At 42.8% G+C, this 21,128-nt stretch overlaps 2 protein-coding genes across 4 annotated transcripts in view; one reads left to right on the plus strand and one right to left on the minus strand.

Annotated features, from left to right (window-relative positions):
- LOC105605730 (all-trans-retinol dehydrogenase [NAD(+)] ADH4-like) overlaps positions 1-21,128 on the plus strand; it is a 41,367-nt gene that overhangs the window by 14,342 nt on the left and 5,897 nt on the right. Inside the window, exons 5-7 of the mRNA XM_027970865.2 lie at positions 9,806-10,037; positions 15,740-16,000; positions 20,941-21,076. Of these exons, the coding sequence (XP_027826666.1) occupies positions 9,806-10,037; positions 15,740-16,000; positions 20,941-21,076 (629 nt within the window). The remainder of the gene's footprint in view (positions 1-9,805; positions 10,038-15,739; positions 16,001-20,940; positions 21,077-21,128) is intronic.
- The window catches only part of LOC132659930 (craniofacial development protein 2-like), a 178,690-nt gene that overhangs the window by 12,929 nt on the left and 144,633 nt on the right, over positions 1-21,128 (minus strand). The window lies entirely within an intron of this gene.

A 21,128-nucleotide genomic window follows, 5' to 3' on the forward strand; every position in this document is an offset into this window, starting at 1 on the left:
AGCATTCTCCCTTTCTGACGGAGTCCTTCTTATACCCCACCAATGAAAAATTCTCTGAAGGGATGGTCACATAGCCAGAAGTCTGGAACCTGGTGGTTTCACAGCTTTGAGAAGTTAGGTGCCAGTGAGATAACCGAATGCCATTTGGGCAATTTGGTCAATCTCACAGATCACTGTGATTTATTCTTTGTTTGCGAGGTCGACATAAGAAGCCATCTTATCAATGAGACCCCATGTGGGCCCTATCACACATGGGGCCTCATTGTCAGAACACCCAGGAGGGAAGATCCACCGCAACTGGGTAGGCTCCTCTCAAAAGGAGCCCACCTCCTCCTCTCTCTGGTGGTCCCCTCCCTTGGGCCTTACCAAGAAACTGAGATGAACTCCGGAATGGGACTCTCCACTTGTCTTCCTGGAGTGACATCCACACACCAGCCCACATTTCATCCATCGCTTACAAGTGTGAGTGAAATCCCATTCCCTCGGATCATCTCTCTCTCTCCTCTCTTCTAAGTCCTAGCGTTAGGCAGGAGGATCCCCATGGCCCTTGGACCCTTGGCCTTGCACCCCGTCTGACTTTGAAATAGGGGACTCCCATTTCAAAGCAGACTATTATTACTCTCTGTGAAAGTCCTGAGAATGGGGATGCTTTTTCTCTCAGACCTTTCTCCTCACTTTCTCTTGCCTTTGTCTAACCTCCCTATTCAGCCACAATGGGAAATTCTCAATCCCATCCCTCAAAATCTACTCCTCTAAGATGCCTTCTCCAAAACCGAAAAGCCTTGGGCTTCCAAGGGGAGATAAGACCAAAGGTTTATTTATTTACTATTCCAAAATTGGCTGGCATAATACAGACTTGATAACAGGCCTCAGTTCAGTTCAGTTCAGTCGCTCAGTCAAGTCCGACCCTTTGTGACCCCATAAATCGCAGCACGCCAGGCCTCCCTGTCTATCACCAACTCCCAGAGTTCACTCTGACTCTCGTCCATCGAGTCAGTGATGCCATCCAGCCATCTCATCCTTGGTCGTCCACTTCTCCTCCTGTCCCCAATCCCTCCCAGCATCAGAGTCTCTTATAATGAGTCAACTCTTTGCATGAAGTGGCCAAAGTACTGGAGCTTCAGCTTTAGCATCATTCTTTCCAAAGAAATCCCAGGGTTGATCTCCTTCAGAATGGACTGGTTGGATCTCCTTGCAGTCTAAGGGACTCTCAAGAGTCTTCTCCAACACCACAGTTCAAAAGCATCAATTCTTCAGTGCTCAGCCTTCTTCACAGTCCAACTCTCACATCCATACATGACCACAGGAAAAACCATAGCCTTGACTAGATGGATCTTAGTCAGCAAAGTAATATCTCTGCTTTTGAATATGCTATCTAGGTTGGTCATAACCTTTCTGCCAAGGAGTAAGCGTCTTTTAATTTCATGGCTGCAGTCACCATCTGCAGTGATTTTGGAGCCCCCAAAAATAAAGTCTGACACTGTTTCCACTGTTTCCCCATCTATTTCCATGGAGTGATGGGATCAGATGCCATGATCTTCGTTTTCTGAATGTTGAGCTTTCAGCCAACTTTTTCACTCTCCTCTTTCACTTTCATCAAGAAGCTTTTTAGTTCCTCTTCACTTTCTGCCATAAGGGTGATGTCATCTGCATATCTGAGGTTATTGATATTTCTCCCAGCAATCTTGATTCCAGCTGGTGTTTCTTCCAGTCCAGCGTTTCTCATGATGTACTCTGCACAGAAGTTAAAATAAGCAGGTGACAATATATAGCTTTGACATACTCCTTTTTGTATTTGGAACCAGTCTGTTGTTCCATGTCCAGTTCTAACTGTTGCTTCCTGGCCTGCATACAGATTTCTCAAGAGGCAGCTTAGGTGGTCTGGTATTCCCATCTCTCAGAATTTTACACAGTTTATTGGGATCCAAACAGTCAAAGGCTTTGGCATAGGCAATAGAGCAGAAATAGATGTTTTCCTGGAACTCTCTTGCTTTTTCCATGATCCAGCAGATGTTGGCAATTTGATCTCTGGTTCCTCTGCCTTTTCTAAAACCAGTTTGAACATCAGGAAGTTCACAGATCATGTATTGTTGAAGCCTGGCTTGGAGTCTTTTGAGCATTACTTTACTAGCATGTGAGATGAGTGCAACTGTGCGGTAGTTTGAGCATTCTTTGGCATTGCCTTTCTTTGGGATGGGAATGGAAACTGACCTTTTCCAGTCCTGTGGTCACTGCTGAGTTTTCCAAATTTGCTGGCATACTGAGTGCAGCACTTTCATAGCATCATCTTTCAGGATTTGAAATAGCTCTACTGGAATTCCATCACCTCCACTAGCTTTGTTCGTAGTGATGCTTCCTAAGTCCCACTTGACTTCACATTCCAGGATGTCTGGCTCTAGATGAGTGATCACACCATCGTGATTATCTGGGTCATGAAGATCTTTTTGTACAGTTCTTCTGTGTATTCTTGCCACCTCTTCTTAATATCTGCTGCTTCTGTTAGGTCCATACAATTTCTGTCCTTTATCGAGCCCATCTTTGCATGAAATGTTCCCTTGGTATCTCTAATTTTCTTGAAGAGATCTCTAGTCTTTCCCATTCTGTTGTTTTCCTCTATTTCTTTGGATCAATCGCTTAGGAAGGCTTTCTTTTCTCTTCTTGCTATTCTTTGGAACTCTGCATTCAGATGCATATATCTTTCCTTTTCTCCTTGGCTTTTTGCTTCTCTTCTTTTCACAGCTATTTGTAAGGCCTCCCCACACAGCCATTTTGCTTTTTTGCATTTCTTTTCCATGGGGATGGTCTTGCTCCCTGTCTCCTGTACAATATCACGAACCTCATGCCATAGTTCATCAGGCACTCTATCTATCAGATCTAGGCCCTTAAATCTATTTCTCACTTCCACTGTATAATCATAAGGGATTTGATTTAGGTCATACCTGAATGGTCTAGCGGTTTTCTCTACTTTCTTCAATTTAAGTCTGAATTTGGCAAGAAAGAGTTCATGATCTGAGCCACAGTCAGGTCCCGGTCTTGTTTTTGTTGACTGTATAGAGCTTCTCCATCTTTGGCTGCAGAGAATATAATCAGTCTGATTTCGGTGTTGACCATCTGGTGATGTCCATGTGTAGAGTCTTCTCTTGTGTTGTTGGAAGAGGGTGTTTTCTATGACCAGTGCATTTTCTTGGCAAAACTCTATTAGTCTTTGCCATGCTTCATTCCATATTCCAAGGCTAAATTTGCCTGTTACTCCAGGTGTTTCTTGACTTCTTGCTTTTGCATTCCAGTCCTCTATAATGAAAAGGACATCTTTTTGGGGTGTTAGTTCTAAAAGGTCTTGTAGGTCTTCATAGAACCATTCACCTTCAGCTTCTTCAGCATTACTGGTTGAGGCATAGACTTGGATTACCGTGATATTGAATGGTTTGCCTTGGAAATGAACAGAGATCATTCTGTCGTTTTTGAGATTGCATCCACATACTGCATTTTGGACTCTTCTGTTGACCATGATGGCTACTCCATTTCTTCTGAGGGATTCCTGCCTGCAGTAGTAGATATAATGGTCATCTGAGTTAAATTCACCCATTCCAGTCCATTTTAGTTCACCAATTCCTAGAATGTCGATGTTCACTCTTGCCATCTCCTGTTTGCCCACTTCCAATTTGCCTTGATTCATGGACCTGACATTCCAGGTTCCTATGCAATATTGCTCTTTACAGCATCGCACCTTGCTTCTATCACCAGTCACATCCAGAGCTGGGTATTGTTTTTGCTTTGGCTCCATCCCTTCATTCTTTCTGGAGTTATTTCTCCACTGACCTTCAGTAGCATATTGGGCACCTACTGACCTTCGGAGTTCCTCTTTCAGTATCCTATCATTTTGCCTTTTCATACTGTTCATGGGGTTCTCAAGGCAAGAATACTGAAGTGGTTTGCCATTCCCTTCTCCAGTGGACCACAATGGCCAGAAAACAGAACTCTCAATTATAATTGAGAGTTGCCTTGGTGGCTCAAACGGTAAAGCATCTGCCTGCAGTGCGGGAGACCTGGGTTTGATCCCTGGGTTGGGAAGATCCCCTGGAGAAGGAAATGGCAACCCACTCCAGGACTCTTGCCCGGAAAATCCATGGACAGAGGAGCCTTGTAGGCTGCAGTCCATGGGGTCGCAAAAAGTCGGACACGACTGAGCAACTTCACTTTCACTTTCAATTATAATACTCTATGGGACCTTGATAAACATCTGCTGCCGCAATGGCAAGTGGTTAGAAATCCCTTATGTTCAGGCTTTCTTCACTCTCTGCTCTCAGCCCTCTCTCTGTGAATCCTTTTCTACTTCTCAAATACTCTTAGCCTACTCTGGGCCACATCCTCTGAATAAAATGTCTCCCATTTCGTGTTCAGACTTTTCTTCTTCTTCCTTCGACTCTTCTGACCACAGCCTACCCCTATCGCTCCCAATCCCCTTGCAGCTGCTCCAGATCCAGTTCCACAGCCTTCACCTTACATCCCCTCCTCCCTCCATCTTTCTGAAGGTGAAGGTGAAGTCACTCAGTCGTGTCCGACTCTTTGCGACCCCATGGACTGTAGTGGGCACCCTCTTTGCGACCCTGTGGACTGTAGCCCACCAGGCTCCTCCGTCCATGGGATTTTCCAGGTGAGAATACTGGAGTAGGTTGTCATTTCCTTCTCCAGGGGGTCTTCCCAACCCAGGGATCGAACCCAGGTCTCCCACATTGGAGGCAGACACTTTAAACTCTGAGCCACCAGGGAACCCCAATCTTTCTGAAGGCAGCTCCCAACTCCCTTCCCCAGCCTTTGGCTGTAATAAGCTCTGAAATCTCAGCCCCATCCTCTACCCTGAGGGTCCTACTGCTTTACCCAGACCTCCCTAGATCCCCTCCCCCATAGGCAGTCCTGAACAACTTTAAAACAGGAAACTTCACTGCAGGACCCCGCTCCTTCCCCTGCTCCAGTCCTCCCTTCAGGGGAAGTAGCTGGAGCAGAAGGCATTGTTAGGGTTCATGTCCCATTCTCCCTCAAGATCTGTCTCAGACTGAAAAGCATCTTGGCTCCTTCTCCTCATACCTGGATATCATCTAAAAGAATTCAAGTGTCTTACCCAGCCTCATGACTTAACCTGGCATGATATTTACATCATCCTTTCCTCCACTCTTCTCCCAGAAGAGAAAGAATGAGTATGGCAAGACTTTCAGACGCATGCTGATGAGATACACAGGACAGACACTAAGCCTGTAGGGGCAACAGCTGTCCTCTGAGAAGATCCCAACTAGGATTATCAGGCAGGGAGACCTGGACTAGCAGCCCATAATCACATGGTTGCTTGTCTCATTGTGGGCCTTCAAAAGGCAAGGCATAAAGCCATCAACTTTGATAAGCTCCAGGAAATAACTCAAGGGCTAGACGAAAACCCAGCAAATTTCTAGCCAGGTTAACAGAAGCACTACAAAAATATACAAAATTAGATCTCAGTTCAGCAGAGGGCTTCCCTGGTGGTTCAGATGGTAAAACCCAACATTGGGAACCACGCGGCCGAGTGGTTCTCCTGGGTTTCATTATCCTACTTTTCTCCACCAGGTGCCCTTTCCCAATAAAATCTCTTGCTTTGTCAGCACATGTGTCTCTTTGGACAATTCATTTCCGAGTGTTAGACAAGAGCCCAGTTTTGGGTCCTGGAAGGGGTCCACCTTCCTGCAACAAATGGCAACTCTGGTGAGATTCTTCTTCACTGAGAGTGACATCCTGACCACTCGGGGTACTCAGGGGCCAGCTTGCCTGCCAATGGACCAGACCCAGCAGCTGCAACTGGGACCCTTTTGTTCCTGGGCTCCTCCTGATGTGGACAACTGGCCAGAGTGCCCTGACCAATAAGGAACAAGAGACTTTATTGACCTCTCTCCCCTTCCCTCTCTCTTTCCTCTCCTTAACTCTTCCTATCCTTCCCTGTTTTTCTAGTCCCCTGGTCCTGGATGCAGGAATCTGGTCAAAAGGCCCTCAGCCTGAGCTGAGGATTGGAGACTGATCACCTCCTCTTGGCAGAGAACGCGAATTCTGGTTCTGGTCTGGTTTGATTTCTGGTAGGGCCGAGTTCCAGCTCCTCCTTCTCTGGAGGCCCAGGAAAAAGTCCCATAATGCCTGGGCATGTGTAGGTGGCAGGAGATATCTGTAAGGCCACCCCTTTCACCCCCCCTCTCCCGCCTCCTCTCCCTTCTTCTTTCAACCTGGATTCCTTTCCTCCCTTGAAATCTTTGATGTTAGTACTTGGATTCTTGCATTTGAGGGCTTCCCTGGTGGTGCAGAGGTTAAAGCGTCTGCCTGCAATGTGGGAGACCTGGGTTCAATCCCTGGGTCGAGAAGATCCCCTGGAGAAGGAAATGACAACCCACTCCAGTATTCTTGCCTGGAGAATCCCACGGACGGAGGAGCTTGGTGGGCTACAGTCCACGGGTTGCAAAGAGTCGTACACGACTGAGCGACTTCACTTTCACTTTCAGCAGAGGGCACCATTGTCCTTAATATCCATTTTATCTCCCAGTCGTTCCCAGATACCCAAAAGGCAGAAGGCCCTCAAACCCCTCAACGAGACCTTTTAAATTTAGCCCTTAAAATTTTTCAATAACCGGGAAGAATAGGCAAAGCTAGAGAAGGCCCAAAGAGATCAGGCCAAATGCCACCTTTTAGCCCTTGCCCTACATGGCTCCAAGCCACCATCAACCAACAAAGAAAGGAAGCCACCTGGACCCTGCTTCACATGCAGCAAAGAAGGCCACTGGACCTGCTCATGCCTAAAGCCAAGGCCCCCTCCAGGTCCATGTCCCAGCTGTGGCATAACGAGATATTGGAAGATCAACTGCCCAAATCCACCTCCAAGGATCCGGACATTCCCCTCCTGGTTCTGAGCAGGAGTCCTCCGACCCAGCTCTGCCCAGCTTCCACAGACTTGCCAATGAAGACTGAAGGTGCCCAGGGCCCCAGAGACTCGCATTACCTCTACGGAGCCCAGGGTAACTCTTACAATGGTAGGACCGCTTACAAGCCTTCACCAACTGAACTATCCATGAGCTACTTCTAACTCACTCAGATTATCAAAAACTTTGACCCCACACAAAACCCCTTGACCCGCAATCCAGCCTTTTCCTATCTTACCCCCACAATGTCTTATCTTACCCCCATGATGCCCCTGTCCTGCAGGAAGTAGTTACAGAAGATTGACCTTTGGCTCTTATCCTAAATCAAAAAGGCTGGAATGATAGGGCCCACATAGGGTCTCATTGATAAGATGGCTCATTATGTCGACCTTGCAAATGAAAAGTAAAATCACAGTGATCTGTGAGACTGACCAAATTGCCCAAATGGCAGCCTGTTATCTCACTGGCACTTATCTTCTCAAAGCTGCAAGACCACCAGATTCCAGACCTCTGGCTATGTGACCATCCCTTCAGAGAATTTTTCATTGGTGAGGTATAAGAAGGACTCTGTCAGAAAGGGAGAACACTGGTTCTCCTTAAGAGCCAGTCACTCTCTCTTTTCCCTCTAATAAATTTCCTTTTTCTTGCCTGACTGCCCAGCTCACTCTCTTTTCCTCTGCACTCACCTTACAGCTGTCTGAGCTTCTCTTACTTCAACTGTTTTGGACTCAGAGGGAGAGGGAGAGGGTGGGATGATTTGGGAGAATGACATTCTAACATGTATACTATCATGTGAATTGAATCGCCAGTCTATGTCTGACGCAGGATGCAGCATGCTTGGGGCTGGTGCATGGGGATGACCCAGAAAGATGTTATGGGGAGGGAGGTGGGAGGGGGTTCATGTTTGGGAATGCATGTAAGAATTAAAGATTTTAAAATTTAAAAAATAAAAAACTAAAAAAAAAAAATTAAATTAAAAACTAAAAAAAAAAAAAAAAGAGTTTCTTTGAAACTAGCGTAGTCTGAGGTCATAATGAGACAGGGGTTGTTTGGACCGCTACTTGGGCAGTTTGAATCTCAGTTTGGAGTTTTACTGAGGCAACCCTTCTGGGCGGGGGGCAGTGGGGGGCCTGACTTTCAGTTTGGAGCCCCCAGTATGGAGGCAAAGCAGGAAGACAGAAGGGAGCTGAAGGTTTCATACCCAAATCTATACCCTTAGGACATAAGTCTGCCATGTCTTGCAGAGAAAAAGGTTAACACATATGCTACTTCCACCCATTCCCCTTGTTTTCTACAGAACTGGCCTAATTGTAAAATAGTATTATAATTAAGAGACCCTCCAACTGGCCACCGTTTGCCTTCCTCCAATGGATACCGTGGCCATGCAGTATCACACAGGAAGATCAGGCATACCGTCTTTAAGCTCTAAGGATCAAATCTATCCCAGTTTTTCAGGATACAGTTCAAAGGAGTGAGGCTGGAATTGTTAGCTCCTATCTGTAAGAGAGAAAAAAAGTGACCAGCACCATCTTTCTACCGGAGGCGTCCCTCCCTGCTCTAGATGGGGATGTAGACAGACTTTCCACCAAAGCTTTCCTTCCCTTGTCTGACTTAGTCTGTCCCTTACTGACGCAGGCACCATACTCATACCTCCCGGTTCTACCACCGAGGTGGGGTGGAGATGCATCAGGGATATACCTGATGGCATCCCAGACTGATTTTCAGTTCCTTACCTGCCTGTTACCCTCTCACTTCTACAGAGGATGAGAGAGAAATGCAATGTGTCACAGTAATTTATTCCAAGGCCACACGGATTGGAGCTAGATTTTGAACCTAGGCAGTCTGGATCTGGGGTCAAAAATCCTAATTGCCCTATTTTTTACTTAGACTATAGAAATGAAATATTTATCTTTAATGCTAACTGAAACTAGTTATTTCAGAAGCTAAAATTTTACTGCTCATATCTATGCATGCATGCGTGCTCAGTGGCTACAGCCATGTTGGACTCTTTGCGACTCAATGGACCATAGCCCTCCAGGCTCTTCTGCCCATACTGTGCCTCAATTTACTCATCTATAAAAAGGAGACAATAATAATACCTAGTTCACAGGGTTGTTGCAGATATTCAAAAAATGAATAGACCCTTTTGCAAACCTCTAATGAAATAACAGATTTTGACAATGACCATCAGTTCTTTCCAGGATCACAAAGAGATGAGCTATTACATGCCTCCAGGTGAAAATACACTACACTATTTTAGCAGTATTCCTACAAAAACATAAAATTCAAATCAGATCAAGCACTTAAATCAAAAATACTAGCTTAGGGGAAATACAGCGATGGAGAAATATGTTAAACCAGATTACAGGAACATAATCAGAAAAATCTAGATTCAAGAAAATTATGTCGAACAAATAATTATTTATTCAACAAAAAAACTGCAGGGGAACAAACAAGAGGTAGGGTGAGAACCTATAAATCAAGAGACATAAGAGACATACCAACCAAATGAAATCTGTAGAATTAAAAGCATCTTTTAGAGACACATACTGAAATATTTACAGATGAAACAGTGATGTCTGAGATTTACTTGCTATGTCTGACGCAGGATGCAGCATGCTTGGGGCTGGTGCATGAGGATGACCCAGAAAGATGTTATGGGGAGGGAGGTGGGAGGGGGTTCATGTTTGGGAATGCATGTAAGAATTAAAGATTTTAAAATTTAAAAAATAAAAAACTAAAAAAAAAAAAAAAGAAAAGAAAATAGTCCAAAGTGGGGAGGGTAGGTGCTTGCATCAGGGAGCAGGTAGGTACTTTTTTTCAGGAAAGTAATCAGTTGTCCATCAACTTTCCCTTTTTTGTATCTTTTTTTTCCCTAGGAATTTTAAAAACCCTTTGAGTGATCAAAAATTAATGGAAGATGGAACTAGCAGGTTTACCTGCAAAGGAAAACCAATTTACCATTTCATGGGGACCAGTACCTTCAGTCAATACACTGTGGTCTCAGATGTCAGCCTTGCCAAACTAGATGATGATGCCAATTTAGAGAGAGTTTGTCTGCTTGGATGTGGATTTTCAACTGGCTATGGAGCTGTCATCAACAACGCCAAGGTAAAATGGTTAATCACCAGGCTGTGTAAGATAGATGTTATGGGAGGCAGCATGATAAAGCAGCCAGATTTATCTTCAAAAACTGGCTCTGTCATTTATTACCTTTGTGACTCTAGGCAAGATATTTAACCTCTCCACTCCTCTCTCTCTACTGTAATATCTACTACAAATAGTTGTGGGGATAATTAAATCATATTACATATGCAAGGCATCTGGCCCAGAGGCTAGCATATAGCTGGCACCCAGTTCATGTTCATTTCCTTTCCTTTACTAGTATGTTAGATTATTGACTATCCCTGATTTAAGCACAGTCTGCTTAAACATGTCCCCTAAATATGTCCCTTGTCCTGGGACAGCAGATCCAGTCAAGAGACAACAGAAACTACACCCATATAGCCACCTAGTTTTTCCTTGATGCAGCAGATTAGAAAGTGAAAGTGAAAGAAAGTGAAGTCACTCAGTCGTGTTCAACTCCGTGAACTGTAGCCAGGCTCCTCTGTCCATGGGATTCTCCAGGCAAGAATACTGGAGTGGGTTGCCATTTCCTCTCTCTCAAATGCAGTAATTTATCTCTATGTCTCACTTTACCCCTTTGTGGCTTCAAGGGAGGGTCTCAGATGGCAGCCCTGATGGTGGCAAGATGCGTCCCTGAAATTTCATGTTAGAATTTAGAAGCTTTTACAAAGCTCTTCAACTGACAGACTAGAGAGATGTCACTATCACTTGGATGCTTCAAACGACCTTCTTTTTTTTCTTTCTTTTTTTTTTTTTAATTTGTACTGCCTGCCTGCAAGCAAAGGCTCCCCTTCCATCCACTCCCACTTCCCCTTCCCTCTGGTGCCACCTGAGAAGCTGGTCCCCAGGCCGCCCTTGCTGTCCCCATGCAGCACCCCGGATAGGTGAACCCACCCGCTTGCCTCCAAGTGCACCCCCACAGGCAGATCTGAGCACACTATCCATCTTTCTTGTCGTCCTGTCCTCAGTTACCCTTTCTCCCTCTCTCCATCCGTCCACTAGCGCTCGCTCTCTGCCTATTTCAAGGGCCTCATTCTGAGCTTCAGGAGGCTGAGAGAAAGCACAGAGCTGCCAGAGTCAGGCACATGTAGGTTCAAACCCCACTCTACCACTTCTGCAGGATTTTGCATGCTCAGTTGCTAAGTTGTGTCCAACTCTTTTCAACCCCATGGATTGTAGCCCACAAGGCTCCTCTGTCCGTACGAGTTCCCAGGCAAGAATACTGGTGACCTCCTTATTTGAACCTCCTTGACATCAATCTTTATCCCTTAACTCTAAACTGCAAAATGCAACCAGAGTGGTCTTCCTAAAAGCAACAAAATCTGGAGATTTCATTCCCCTTTAAGTAGTCCCCTTTTCCTTCAATATGCTAGTCATCCTTTCCATTTCCTTTCATGGCTCGCTGTTCCCCTGGGCCTGACCCCCAGGCTCTGGGTTCTAAATGTGGCCTCTAGACTTTTCACACCTGGCTCCCACCAACACTGCCTGGAAAGCTCCCCCACTTCTTCTGTCTGACTCCAGTTATTTGTCACTTCCCATTGGAAACCTACTCTGTCCTCCCAGGCATGCATTGGGCATCCCTCACGGTTTCCCCTAAAGTATCTGTATTTATCTCTTTCTTCCTTCTTATCACATTATGGAGATATTTCCCACTTATTTCTCCTTCTTATTAGATGATTTGCTCCATAAGGACAAGAATTCTCTCTTGTTCATTGTGATGGCTCTGGAGCCTAGCCTTGTGCCTGACACACAAGCTCATAGTATGAGCTTGGAAAGTTTTCAGCAAGTGAACGAATAAAGCCGGGTTCATATGCAATCCCTAAAACATCTTGGTGAGGCTTAGTCCTCAGCTTTGCAATCCAACTATCATTTTTTATAAGATTACATAGAGTTGTTCAGTGTCAAGAAAATGAAGTCAGCCTAACCAAAATAAAAGGCTGATCTAGTAGCCAAAATATCAAGATACAACTTTTTGTTGAGAGTTGTATCAGTCAAGCAGATAGGGATGCTATTCTTGGCTCTCGGTATATTATCTCTTTCTAAAAATTCATTCATTCATTTATTCATTAGCAAAAATTTAAGACTATATGGGAAGTCAAACTATAATCTGAAGGCTCCTACAGGAAGGGCATTGTTAGCTGGGAGGAGTTAAGAGCTGAGTGACCCTGGCAGTCCAGGCGTATTTTCCTCTAGACAACACTGGATACACGGGAAAGAATTACTGTTCTTTGCTACACTCGCCAGCAGCACCACCACCACAGCCACCTTTTCACCCTGCCCTTTTCTGGACTCCATGTTGACTATCACCTTCTACCACTGGAGTCTTTCTTCAGGGATATTAACCCTTGAGATTCAGCCATAATTTTCTTTTAAATCTAGTCAAAGCTTACCTAATTTCTCAGAATCTGTTCTTCCTGATGCTGAAGAATAGCTAATCCACCTCATGAGATACTCAAAAAAGAGAAATAAATTTGATAGGAGCAAGTAAAAAGAAGTGAATTGTTAGTAATCTAGACAAAAGGCAAGAGCTTTAATAATTTTTAATTACCTCTGAGAAGAAAAGTATGCAATAACTCTGATTAATTATTAAGGACCATTCCCCCAGCATCACCAGAACTTGTTCTTTTCAATCTGTTTGCATTCTTTATTGCCAAATTAATTACATTTCATAGAGATATTTGAAAGCATAAAAATGTCCTAAGAGTGTTGTCTGTAGATAGATAATCACACACTATTTAAAGCTCTATTTTTAAGTGGGGTTACACATTATAACCTTCACTTGTGGCTCAGTTGGTAAAGAGTTCACCTGCAATGCAGGAGACTGAGCTTCAATCCCTGGATCGGGAAGATCTCTGGGAGAAGGGCATGGAAATCCACTCCAGTATTCTTAGAGAATCCCATGGGTAGAGAAGCCTGGTGGCAACAGTCAATGGGGTTGTATAGAGTCGGACATGACTAAGCGACTAACACAAACAAAAAAACAAACAGTACTTTATAATGACCCCTCCCCACCCTGAACTGCAATTAAAGACACTTTTACACACAAGCGTCCAGTTGTATAACACAATTGGTACAGTGTATTCAGTTTATGCACTGTTGTAAGCTATGCACGACCACTGTGTACAACATTGCTTCAATGAGAAAAATGCATGTCCACTTCCAGTTAGACTTACCGGTGAAATTTATAACAGTCTCTGGAGAAATATATCTGGAAATATACTAAACTCATGCCACAGTATCATAGTAAAGATTACATAGTATGTATAGAACAGTGTTCTGAATATTCGCAAAATATATATATTCTTTTTCCCTGAGTGGCAAAAGCCAGTGTATGCATGTCTGCTGCTGCTGCTGCTGCTAAGTCACTTGAGTCGTGTCTGACTCTGTGCGACCCCATAGATGGCAGCCCACCAGGCTCCCCCTGTCCCAGGGATTCTCAAGGCAAGAACACTGGAGTGGGTTCCCATTTCCTTCTCCAATGCATGAAAGTGAAAAGCGAAAGTGAAGTCACTCAGTCATGTCCAACTCTTAGTGACCCCATGGACTGAAGCCTACCAGGCTCCTCCATCCATGGGATTTTCCAGGCAAGAGTACTGGAGTGGGGTGCCATTGCCTTCTCGGGAGTATGACACATAAACTAAAGTAAAATAGTCTCTCTTTCCTTAACGGTTTTGTTTTCAAATTAGAATATATCAAGGACTTTTCCTGGACACATTTTCGCTTTCTCTTGTGTTTATGCTTTTAATTCTAACAGGGTCTTATCACCACTGGAAAATATTAATTGAACATATCTCTGTATAGTAGTTTTCCCACTATACCACTCTACAAAATAGCATATTCCGGTTACAGCAGCTTTCCTTGTCACCTCACATATCGTGTTTCTGTTGAATTCAATATAACAAACATTTACTACAGACAAAACATACAGAAGACTCCTTGATATCAATATGAAAGGTTATATGCCCTCCAAGACTTTAGTCCACGTGCACACACACAAAATCATTCAAAACTAATTTTAAATTATATGATATAGAAAAAGCAAAAAGATGGGTACTAATTTCTAATTGTAGAATCAAGAAACATTTCAAGGGTAGAGTGTGATTTAAGTTAGGTCTAGACATACAGGTTATATTTTAACTAAAGGAAATAAGGTGAAAAGCACATCAAGCTGAGGGAACAGCATGAACTAAGGCATGGGGAAAGAAAAGTGCAACATTTGGCTGTAGTTGTAATACTGCGATTATTATGGAGAAGAAGTTGAAAGCTATCAGACCAAGATAATAAAAATCCTTCAATACCATGCAAAGACATACCTTCTTTGTTCCATTTGAATGAAGTGATGATTTGGGATGATCATGTTAATTTACATTTAGAGGCATATTATTGGTCATTCAAAACCAATCACAACATTAATACCAAAAAAAAACCAAAAAAGACCTATTAGAAATACAGATGTCAAATTACTTGTGACTTTTTTTGATCTATATCTTATTTAAATTTAATTTTTTATTTTATAATGCAATATAGTTGATTTACAATGTTGTGTTAGTTTCAGGCGTACAGCGAAATGATTCAGTTATACATATACGTATATTCATATGTAAATAGTGCTGCAATGAACATTGGGGCTTGTGATCTATTTTTTTTTTTTTTTTAGTTTTTATTTTTAAAATTTTAAAATCTTTAATTCTTACATGCATTCCCAAACATGAACCCCCCCTCCCACCTCCCTCCCCATAACATCTTTCTGGGTCATCCCCATGCACCAGCCCCAAGCATGCTGCATCCTGCGTCAGACATAGACTGGCGATTCAATTCACATGATAGTATACATGTTAGAATGTCATTCTCCCAAATCATCCCACCCTATCCCTCTCCCTCTGAGTCCAAAAGTCCATTATACACATCTGTGTCTCTTTCCCTGTCTTGCATACAGGGTCATCATTGCCATCTTCCTAAATTCCATATATATGTGTTAGTATACTGTATTGGTGTTTTTCTTTCTGGCTTACTTCACTCTGTATAATCGGCTCCAGTTTCATCCATCTCATCAGAACTGATTCAAATGAATTCTTTTAATGGCTGAGTAATACTCCATTTTGTGATCTATTTAAAGTGAAGTTGCTCAGTCGTGTCCAACTCTTTGTGACTCCATGGGCTGTAGCCTACCAGGATCCTCCGTCCATGGGATTTTCCATGCAAGAGTACTGGAGTAGGTTGCCATTTCCTTCTCCAGGAGATATTCCTGACCCAGGGATTGAACTCAGGTCTCCTGCATTGTAGGCAGATGCTTTACCGTCTGAGCCACCAGAGAAGATCTATTTTAAAAAGAAACCAATAAGCCCTTTAAAATGTCTGGGCTTCAGTTTTTATTCTCATAACACTAAAGGGAAAAGGAAGATAAGAAAATTATTTTTACTTGGGTTTGTAGAATTATGAGCTGATAATTCTAATTCTAATAGCCTTCAAATGTTTCTTCAAATTTAGCCAGTGATTCATACATTTTCACATTGGCAAATTTCCCCCATTTAGCTATATCATTTAGCTTTACAACAGACAGGCTTTAATATATCTGTTCCTGCCCCCACTCAACTCTGTCCCTTTTTTTGCTCCCACTTCACTGTGTCCCTTTTTCAAAAATGGGACCAGCTGCTTGAAAAGCTAATTTATAATGTTCTTGCCTGCAGGTCACACCTGGTTCTACCTGTGCCATCTTTGGCCTAGGAGGTGTCGGTCTCTCTGCTGTAATGGGTTGTAAAGCATCAGGAGCTTCCCGAATCATAGCTATTGACATCAATAGTGAGAAGTTTACAAAGGCCAAAGCCCTTGGAGCCACTGACTGCCTCAATCCTAAAGACCTAGACAAACCCGTTCAAGAGGTCATCGTTGAAATGACCAATGGAGGTGTGGACTTTGCCTTTGAGTGTGCAGGAGGAGCTAAAATCATGGTATGTATTTTTTATTATAGGATATAATAAACATTGCTTATTGACATAATTAACATTGAAAATATATTAATATGTTTATATTTAATATTAATATTTATGTATATATGTTAAGTTTATATAAGCAATACTTATTAATATATTAGATGCCATTATATGTTACCTAACATGTAATTAATTTTTATTTGTTATATTGCTAATTATGACTTAATATTAATGTGTTATTAACATGTGTTTATTCTTTCACATGAAATTCAGCAAAAACATTAACAGAAAACTTAGAAATTAAAACTTGATAAAAGAATTGTGTCTATGAGAAGTGAGGGAAAAAGAAAAGGCAGTCCTAGAAGAGGGAATAGCGAGGGTGACTGGTGTCCCTCCTAACAGCCAAAGGTATCCACCCTCACATTAAAGTACAGGCAGGAGAGGTTAGCAACCTGCAAACAAGCCAATTCTGCCCATCAGATCTAAATAAATGGGCTGCAGAATCTTGCCTGGAGAATCCGAGGGACAGGGGAGCCTGGTGGGCTGCCATCTATGGGGTCGCAGAGTCGGACACGACTGAAGCAACTTAGCAGCAGCAGTAGAATTAGGTCCAAATTATGTGCAAAATTTTCAATTAAAAAAATCAACAAGCTGCAAAATTAAATCTAAATCCTTTTTTCCTAAACACTACAATTTTGATTCATTCAGATTTCTTCTCCTCTCAGGACAAGAAAGGAGGGCCCTTCTAAGTGCAGGGTCCTGAGAAACTGCATGATTGCAAATCCACACCTCTAGTTCTGTCTGTTCTGCTCCAAAACATGGGATAAAGAGCTAACAGGCAACACAGGGATTAGTTAGAGTGCACAGCCTCAGTCTCCAGCAAATACTCGCCTAATGCATATTTGCTCAAAGACACCATTAGGAAGAGTTTTTTCTTTTCTTTTTTTTTTTTTTTAACAAGATGACTAGAGAAATTATCAACTAAATTTTCTGCGTATGGAGTCTTCTTTCATTAGTGAGAACTGTGAACATTAATAGTTATGACACTCTTCCTTTTTATTTACACCTTCACTCAGCCTGGCTCCTAAAACTCTCCTCTAAGGAGAGGCTTTCCAGGTGACACTAGCGGTAAAGAACCCACCTACCAATGCAGGAGACACAAGAGGCGAGGGTGTAATCCCTGGAGAAGGAAATGGCAAACCACTCCAGTATTCTTGCCTGGGAAATCCCATGGACAGAAAAGCCTGGTGGGCTACAGTCAGAAGGGTTGCAAAGTGTGTGTGTATATGCTAGTCACTCAGTCATGTTTGACTCTTTGTGACCCCATGGACTGTAGCCCATCAGGATCCTCTGTCCATGGAATTTCCCAGGAAAGAATACTGGAGTGGGTCACCTTTCCCTTCTCCAGGGGATCGTCCCAACCCAGGGATTGAACCTGGGTCTCCACAATGCAGGCAGATTCTTTACCATCTGAATACCAGGGGTGCAAAGAGGCGGACACAACTGGGCACTGGGAGGCTATAAAGAATGCAGTTCTGTACTTCAGTCTCCCAGGAGCAGGCTTTGCTGATTCTTCTCCTCAGTTCTCAGCTGACTTGTCTTCCCCAGGAGAGAATGGAAATTGGGAAGAGCTGCTGAGAGCAATAGGCTGCCCTTCCTGGGTCTTGCCTCTCAGAATGGTTTCACTGCAAATGGTGTGAATGCTTAAGAGAGGATCTGGCCGGTAATAAGCGTATACACATATGTGCTCAGTTGCTCAGTCCTGTCTGACTCTTTGTGACCCCACAGACTGTAGCCCACCAGGCTCCTCTGTCCATGTGATTTCCTAGGCAAGAATACTGGAGTGGGTTGCAACTTTCTCATCTAGAAGATCTTCCCGACCCGTGTCTTCTGCATTGGCAGACAGATTCTTTACCACTGCATCACCTGGGAAGGACTCAATAAATGCTATTACTGAAATTCACGCAGGGAGGGCTCCTCGTCCTGCACTGCTCCTCTGCATCCAAATCTTCAGGCCCTACTTTTTAAATTATCCTTGGAACCTGAGGACTGCAATGTGCCACATCCATTCCTCCACTTCCCACAGCTCACATGTTTCACAAACACTGAAATTCAGCCCATTTAACCTTATTTTTCTAGTACAGAGATTCTCAAAACTGGCTATACTTTAGAAGTATCTGGGGAGTTGTTTTTCAGTGTCAATGAATAGACCATACCTAGGATATTCTCATGCACTGGGGACCAAGGTACTAATATTCTTTACAAGTTTCTCAAGCTGAGAACCACTGATCTAAATCTTTCAGGTCCCATTATTATCTTATTTATTACACCAAGAAATGTATTTTAAATTATGGATCAGAATCACACTAGAGAATCCAAATAAAAAAAGATAGGTTTATTTAACCACAAAAAATGAGCTGCCTACCCTTCCACCAAGGGAAAGGAAAGCTAAATTTCTAGGTTGTGGAAGACATTCCAGTAATGGGTATGAACTTGATTCTGATGATTTCTAATGCTCTAAAGCAGCCTAAGAAACCCAACAAAACAATTAGAGATTTACAGTAATGGACAATTTTATAAGATTTTGAGAATTAAAAATAATTATCATCAAAAGATATCAGAGGCTACTAAATAAAACCCTCTATTTGCATATAATACCCATTTAACTAAGTCATATTTATGGAGGTCAATTCCCTGCCTGGAGGAAAGCTCAGAAATGGAGAAAAGGGCAATAGGAAAGACATTAAATTTAAAAATAAAGAGGAGGGTTCCTTGGCAGTCCAGTGGTTAAGACTCCACACTGTCACTGCAGAGGGCACAGGTTCAATCCCTGGCCAGCCAACTAAGATCCCTAAGCCACATGGCACAGCCAAACCCAAAATGGGAATAATCTAAGCAGCTCCCTTAAGGTAACAAGCAGTGCCTGTGTGGTTTTCCTCTCTTTGTGGGTTCTTCTGTACAATATGCATTAAACAAAAATGCTTCTGCCATACAAGAAGTGTAGAAAGTAAAAAGAGTTGCTATTTAGAAATGTTAGAAATTTTCAAAACTATAAATAAACACATATTCAAATAAAGATTTCAAAACACATTCTAAAAGTTCTAGGTCATTTTCCATCCCTAGTAAGACAGACAGAGACAGCGAGAGAAGAGGGAGAGAATATACCATACTTCAGACTGCTTCTTTCATATAGTGATCAGTGATGAAAAGGAACAGTATTTCTAGTGGAACTTCTGTAGAAGTAAAAGTCACCTTGACAAGTGAGAATCAAGTTGACTACGTACTATGGCAAAGGAGAAGAAAACGGCAACCCACTCCAGTACTCTTGCCTGGAAAATCTCATGGACGGAGGAGCCTGGTAGGCTACAATCCATGCGGTTACAAAGAGTCGGACACGACTGAGAGACTTCACTTTATTCACTTCACTCACTTCATACTTTATCACTGGAGAAGGAAGTGGCAACCCACTCCAGTATTCTTGCCTGGAGAATCCCACGGACAGAGGAGCCTGGCGGGCCATCGTCCATGGGGTCGCAGAGAGTCAGAAATGACTGAAGTGACTGAGTATGCATCGCAAAGGATATGGGGTTCAGTTCAGTTCAGTTGCTCAGTTGTGTCCAACTCTTTGCGACCCCGTGAATCGCAGCACACCAGGCCTCCCTGTCCATCACCAACTCCTGGAGTTCACTCAAACTCACGTCCATTGAGTCGGTGATGCCATCCAGCCATCTCATCCTCTGTTGTCCCCTTTTCCTCCTGCCCTCAATCCCTCCCAGCATCAGAGTCTTTTCCAATGAGTCAACTCTTTGCATGAGGTGGCCAAAGTACTGGAGTTTCAGCTTTAGCATCATTCCTTCCAAAGAAATCCGGGGCTGATCTTGAGAATGGACTGGTTGGATCTCCTTGCAGTCCAATGGACTCTCAAGAGTCTTCTCCAACACCACAGTTCAAAAGCATCTTATACTTTTCTTCTATGACATCAGTCTCAAAAGATTTTTAAATATTCGACTATACCACAGGGCTTCTATGTGAAATGGCCATCCACAAGTTTATATTTTTCTTAAACTTATTTATGTTTTCAATCTTGGCATTTCATATTCACTCCAAACCTGCAGTGGGTTAAGATAACAATATTTTGTCTTCTATCATGCAAAGATCAGTGCAAATCCTCTGGGGCCCTGTTTTCCATGTGGTGACTTGGCAATGAAGGAAGTTCTAATTTATGGCTTTACAATCTTAACACGAGGTTCTCCTGGTTGTTAGAGCTGAAGGGATAGCTGGCAGGTTGCCCACTGGCTTTTCCATTTTGGCCAGGAAATGGAACACATTACTCTGGCCGGTAGCCCAGAACTAGTCATATGACTGTATATAACCACAGGAGAGCTCAAAACTATAGGGAAGCAGATGAAATGTTTGATGAGCTGCAGCCACTGTCATTTTCTGTTTAACTGTTTTGTCTTCTATTTTCAATAACATTTCTTTTAATTTATCCTACATTGAGATCTATTAAGTTTACAGTATATGCCTCATATTTACTTATTAACTCTCTCTTCATGACTTAATTTGGATCCTAAGCCTCTGGAATTGCAAATATCTTTGCATGTTCCATTGTAGATGGTCAAAAACTTGTTGATTCTAGTTTACAATATCATCTATAGATCTATGTGTATTCTTCTTGACATACAATGAAATACACTATAGGTTCAGCATTACTGTGGTATTAAACAGAGTAAAATATGTTTTGTTTTGTTTAAATATCATTTTTGATGATGTTCAGAATTTTATTGGATGTGCTATCTGAAACAGAACATAAGTGCAAGTCTCAATCTATATATGACCACAAGGTCATAATGCAGAGTTGTGTAAATTTTCCCTGAAGCATTGAACACACCCACATTGCAGTTCATGTTCTACTTTTCTACCTACTCAGCTAATCTTTTTTTTGTTTGACCTTCCAGAGAGCAGCCCTGGACAGTGTAACAGTTGGCTGGGGAGTATGCACTATCATTGGAGTAAATGTTAATGACAGTGGATTGAATGTTTCTGCAATGGAGCTATTAATGGGCCGCACTCTAACTGGAACAAGCTTTGGTGGTCAGTTTTTGTTTTCTTTTTTCTTCACAGTAGTATTTAAATTATCATAATG

Source organism: Ovis aries, chromosome 6 (genome assembly GCF_016772045.2).
Source record: "Ovis aries strain OAR_USU_Benz2616 breed Rambouillet chromosome 6, ARS-UI_Ramb_v3.0, whole genome shotgun sequence".
NCBI classification, from domain to species: Eukaryota; Metazoa; Chordata; class Mammalia; order Artiodactyla; family Bovidae; genus Ovis; species Ovis aries.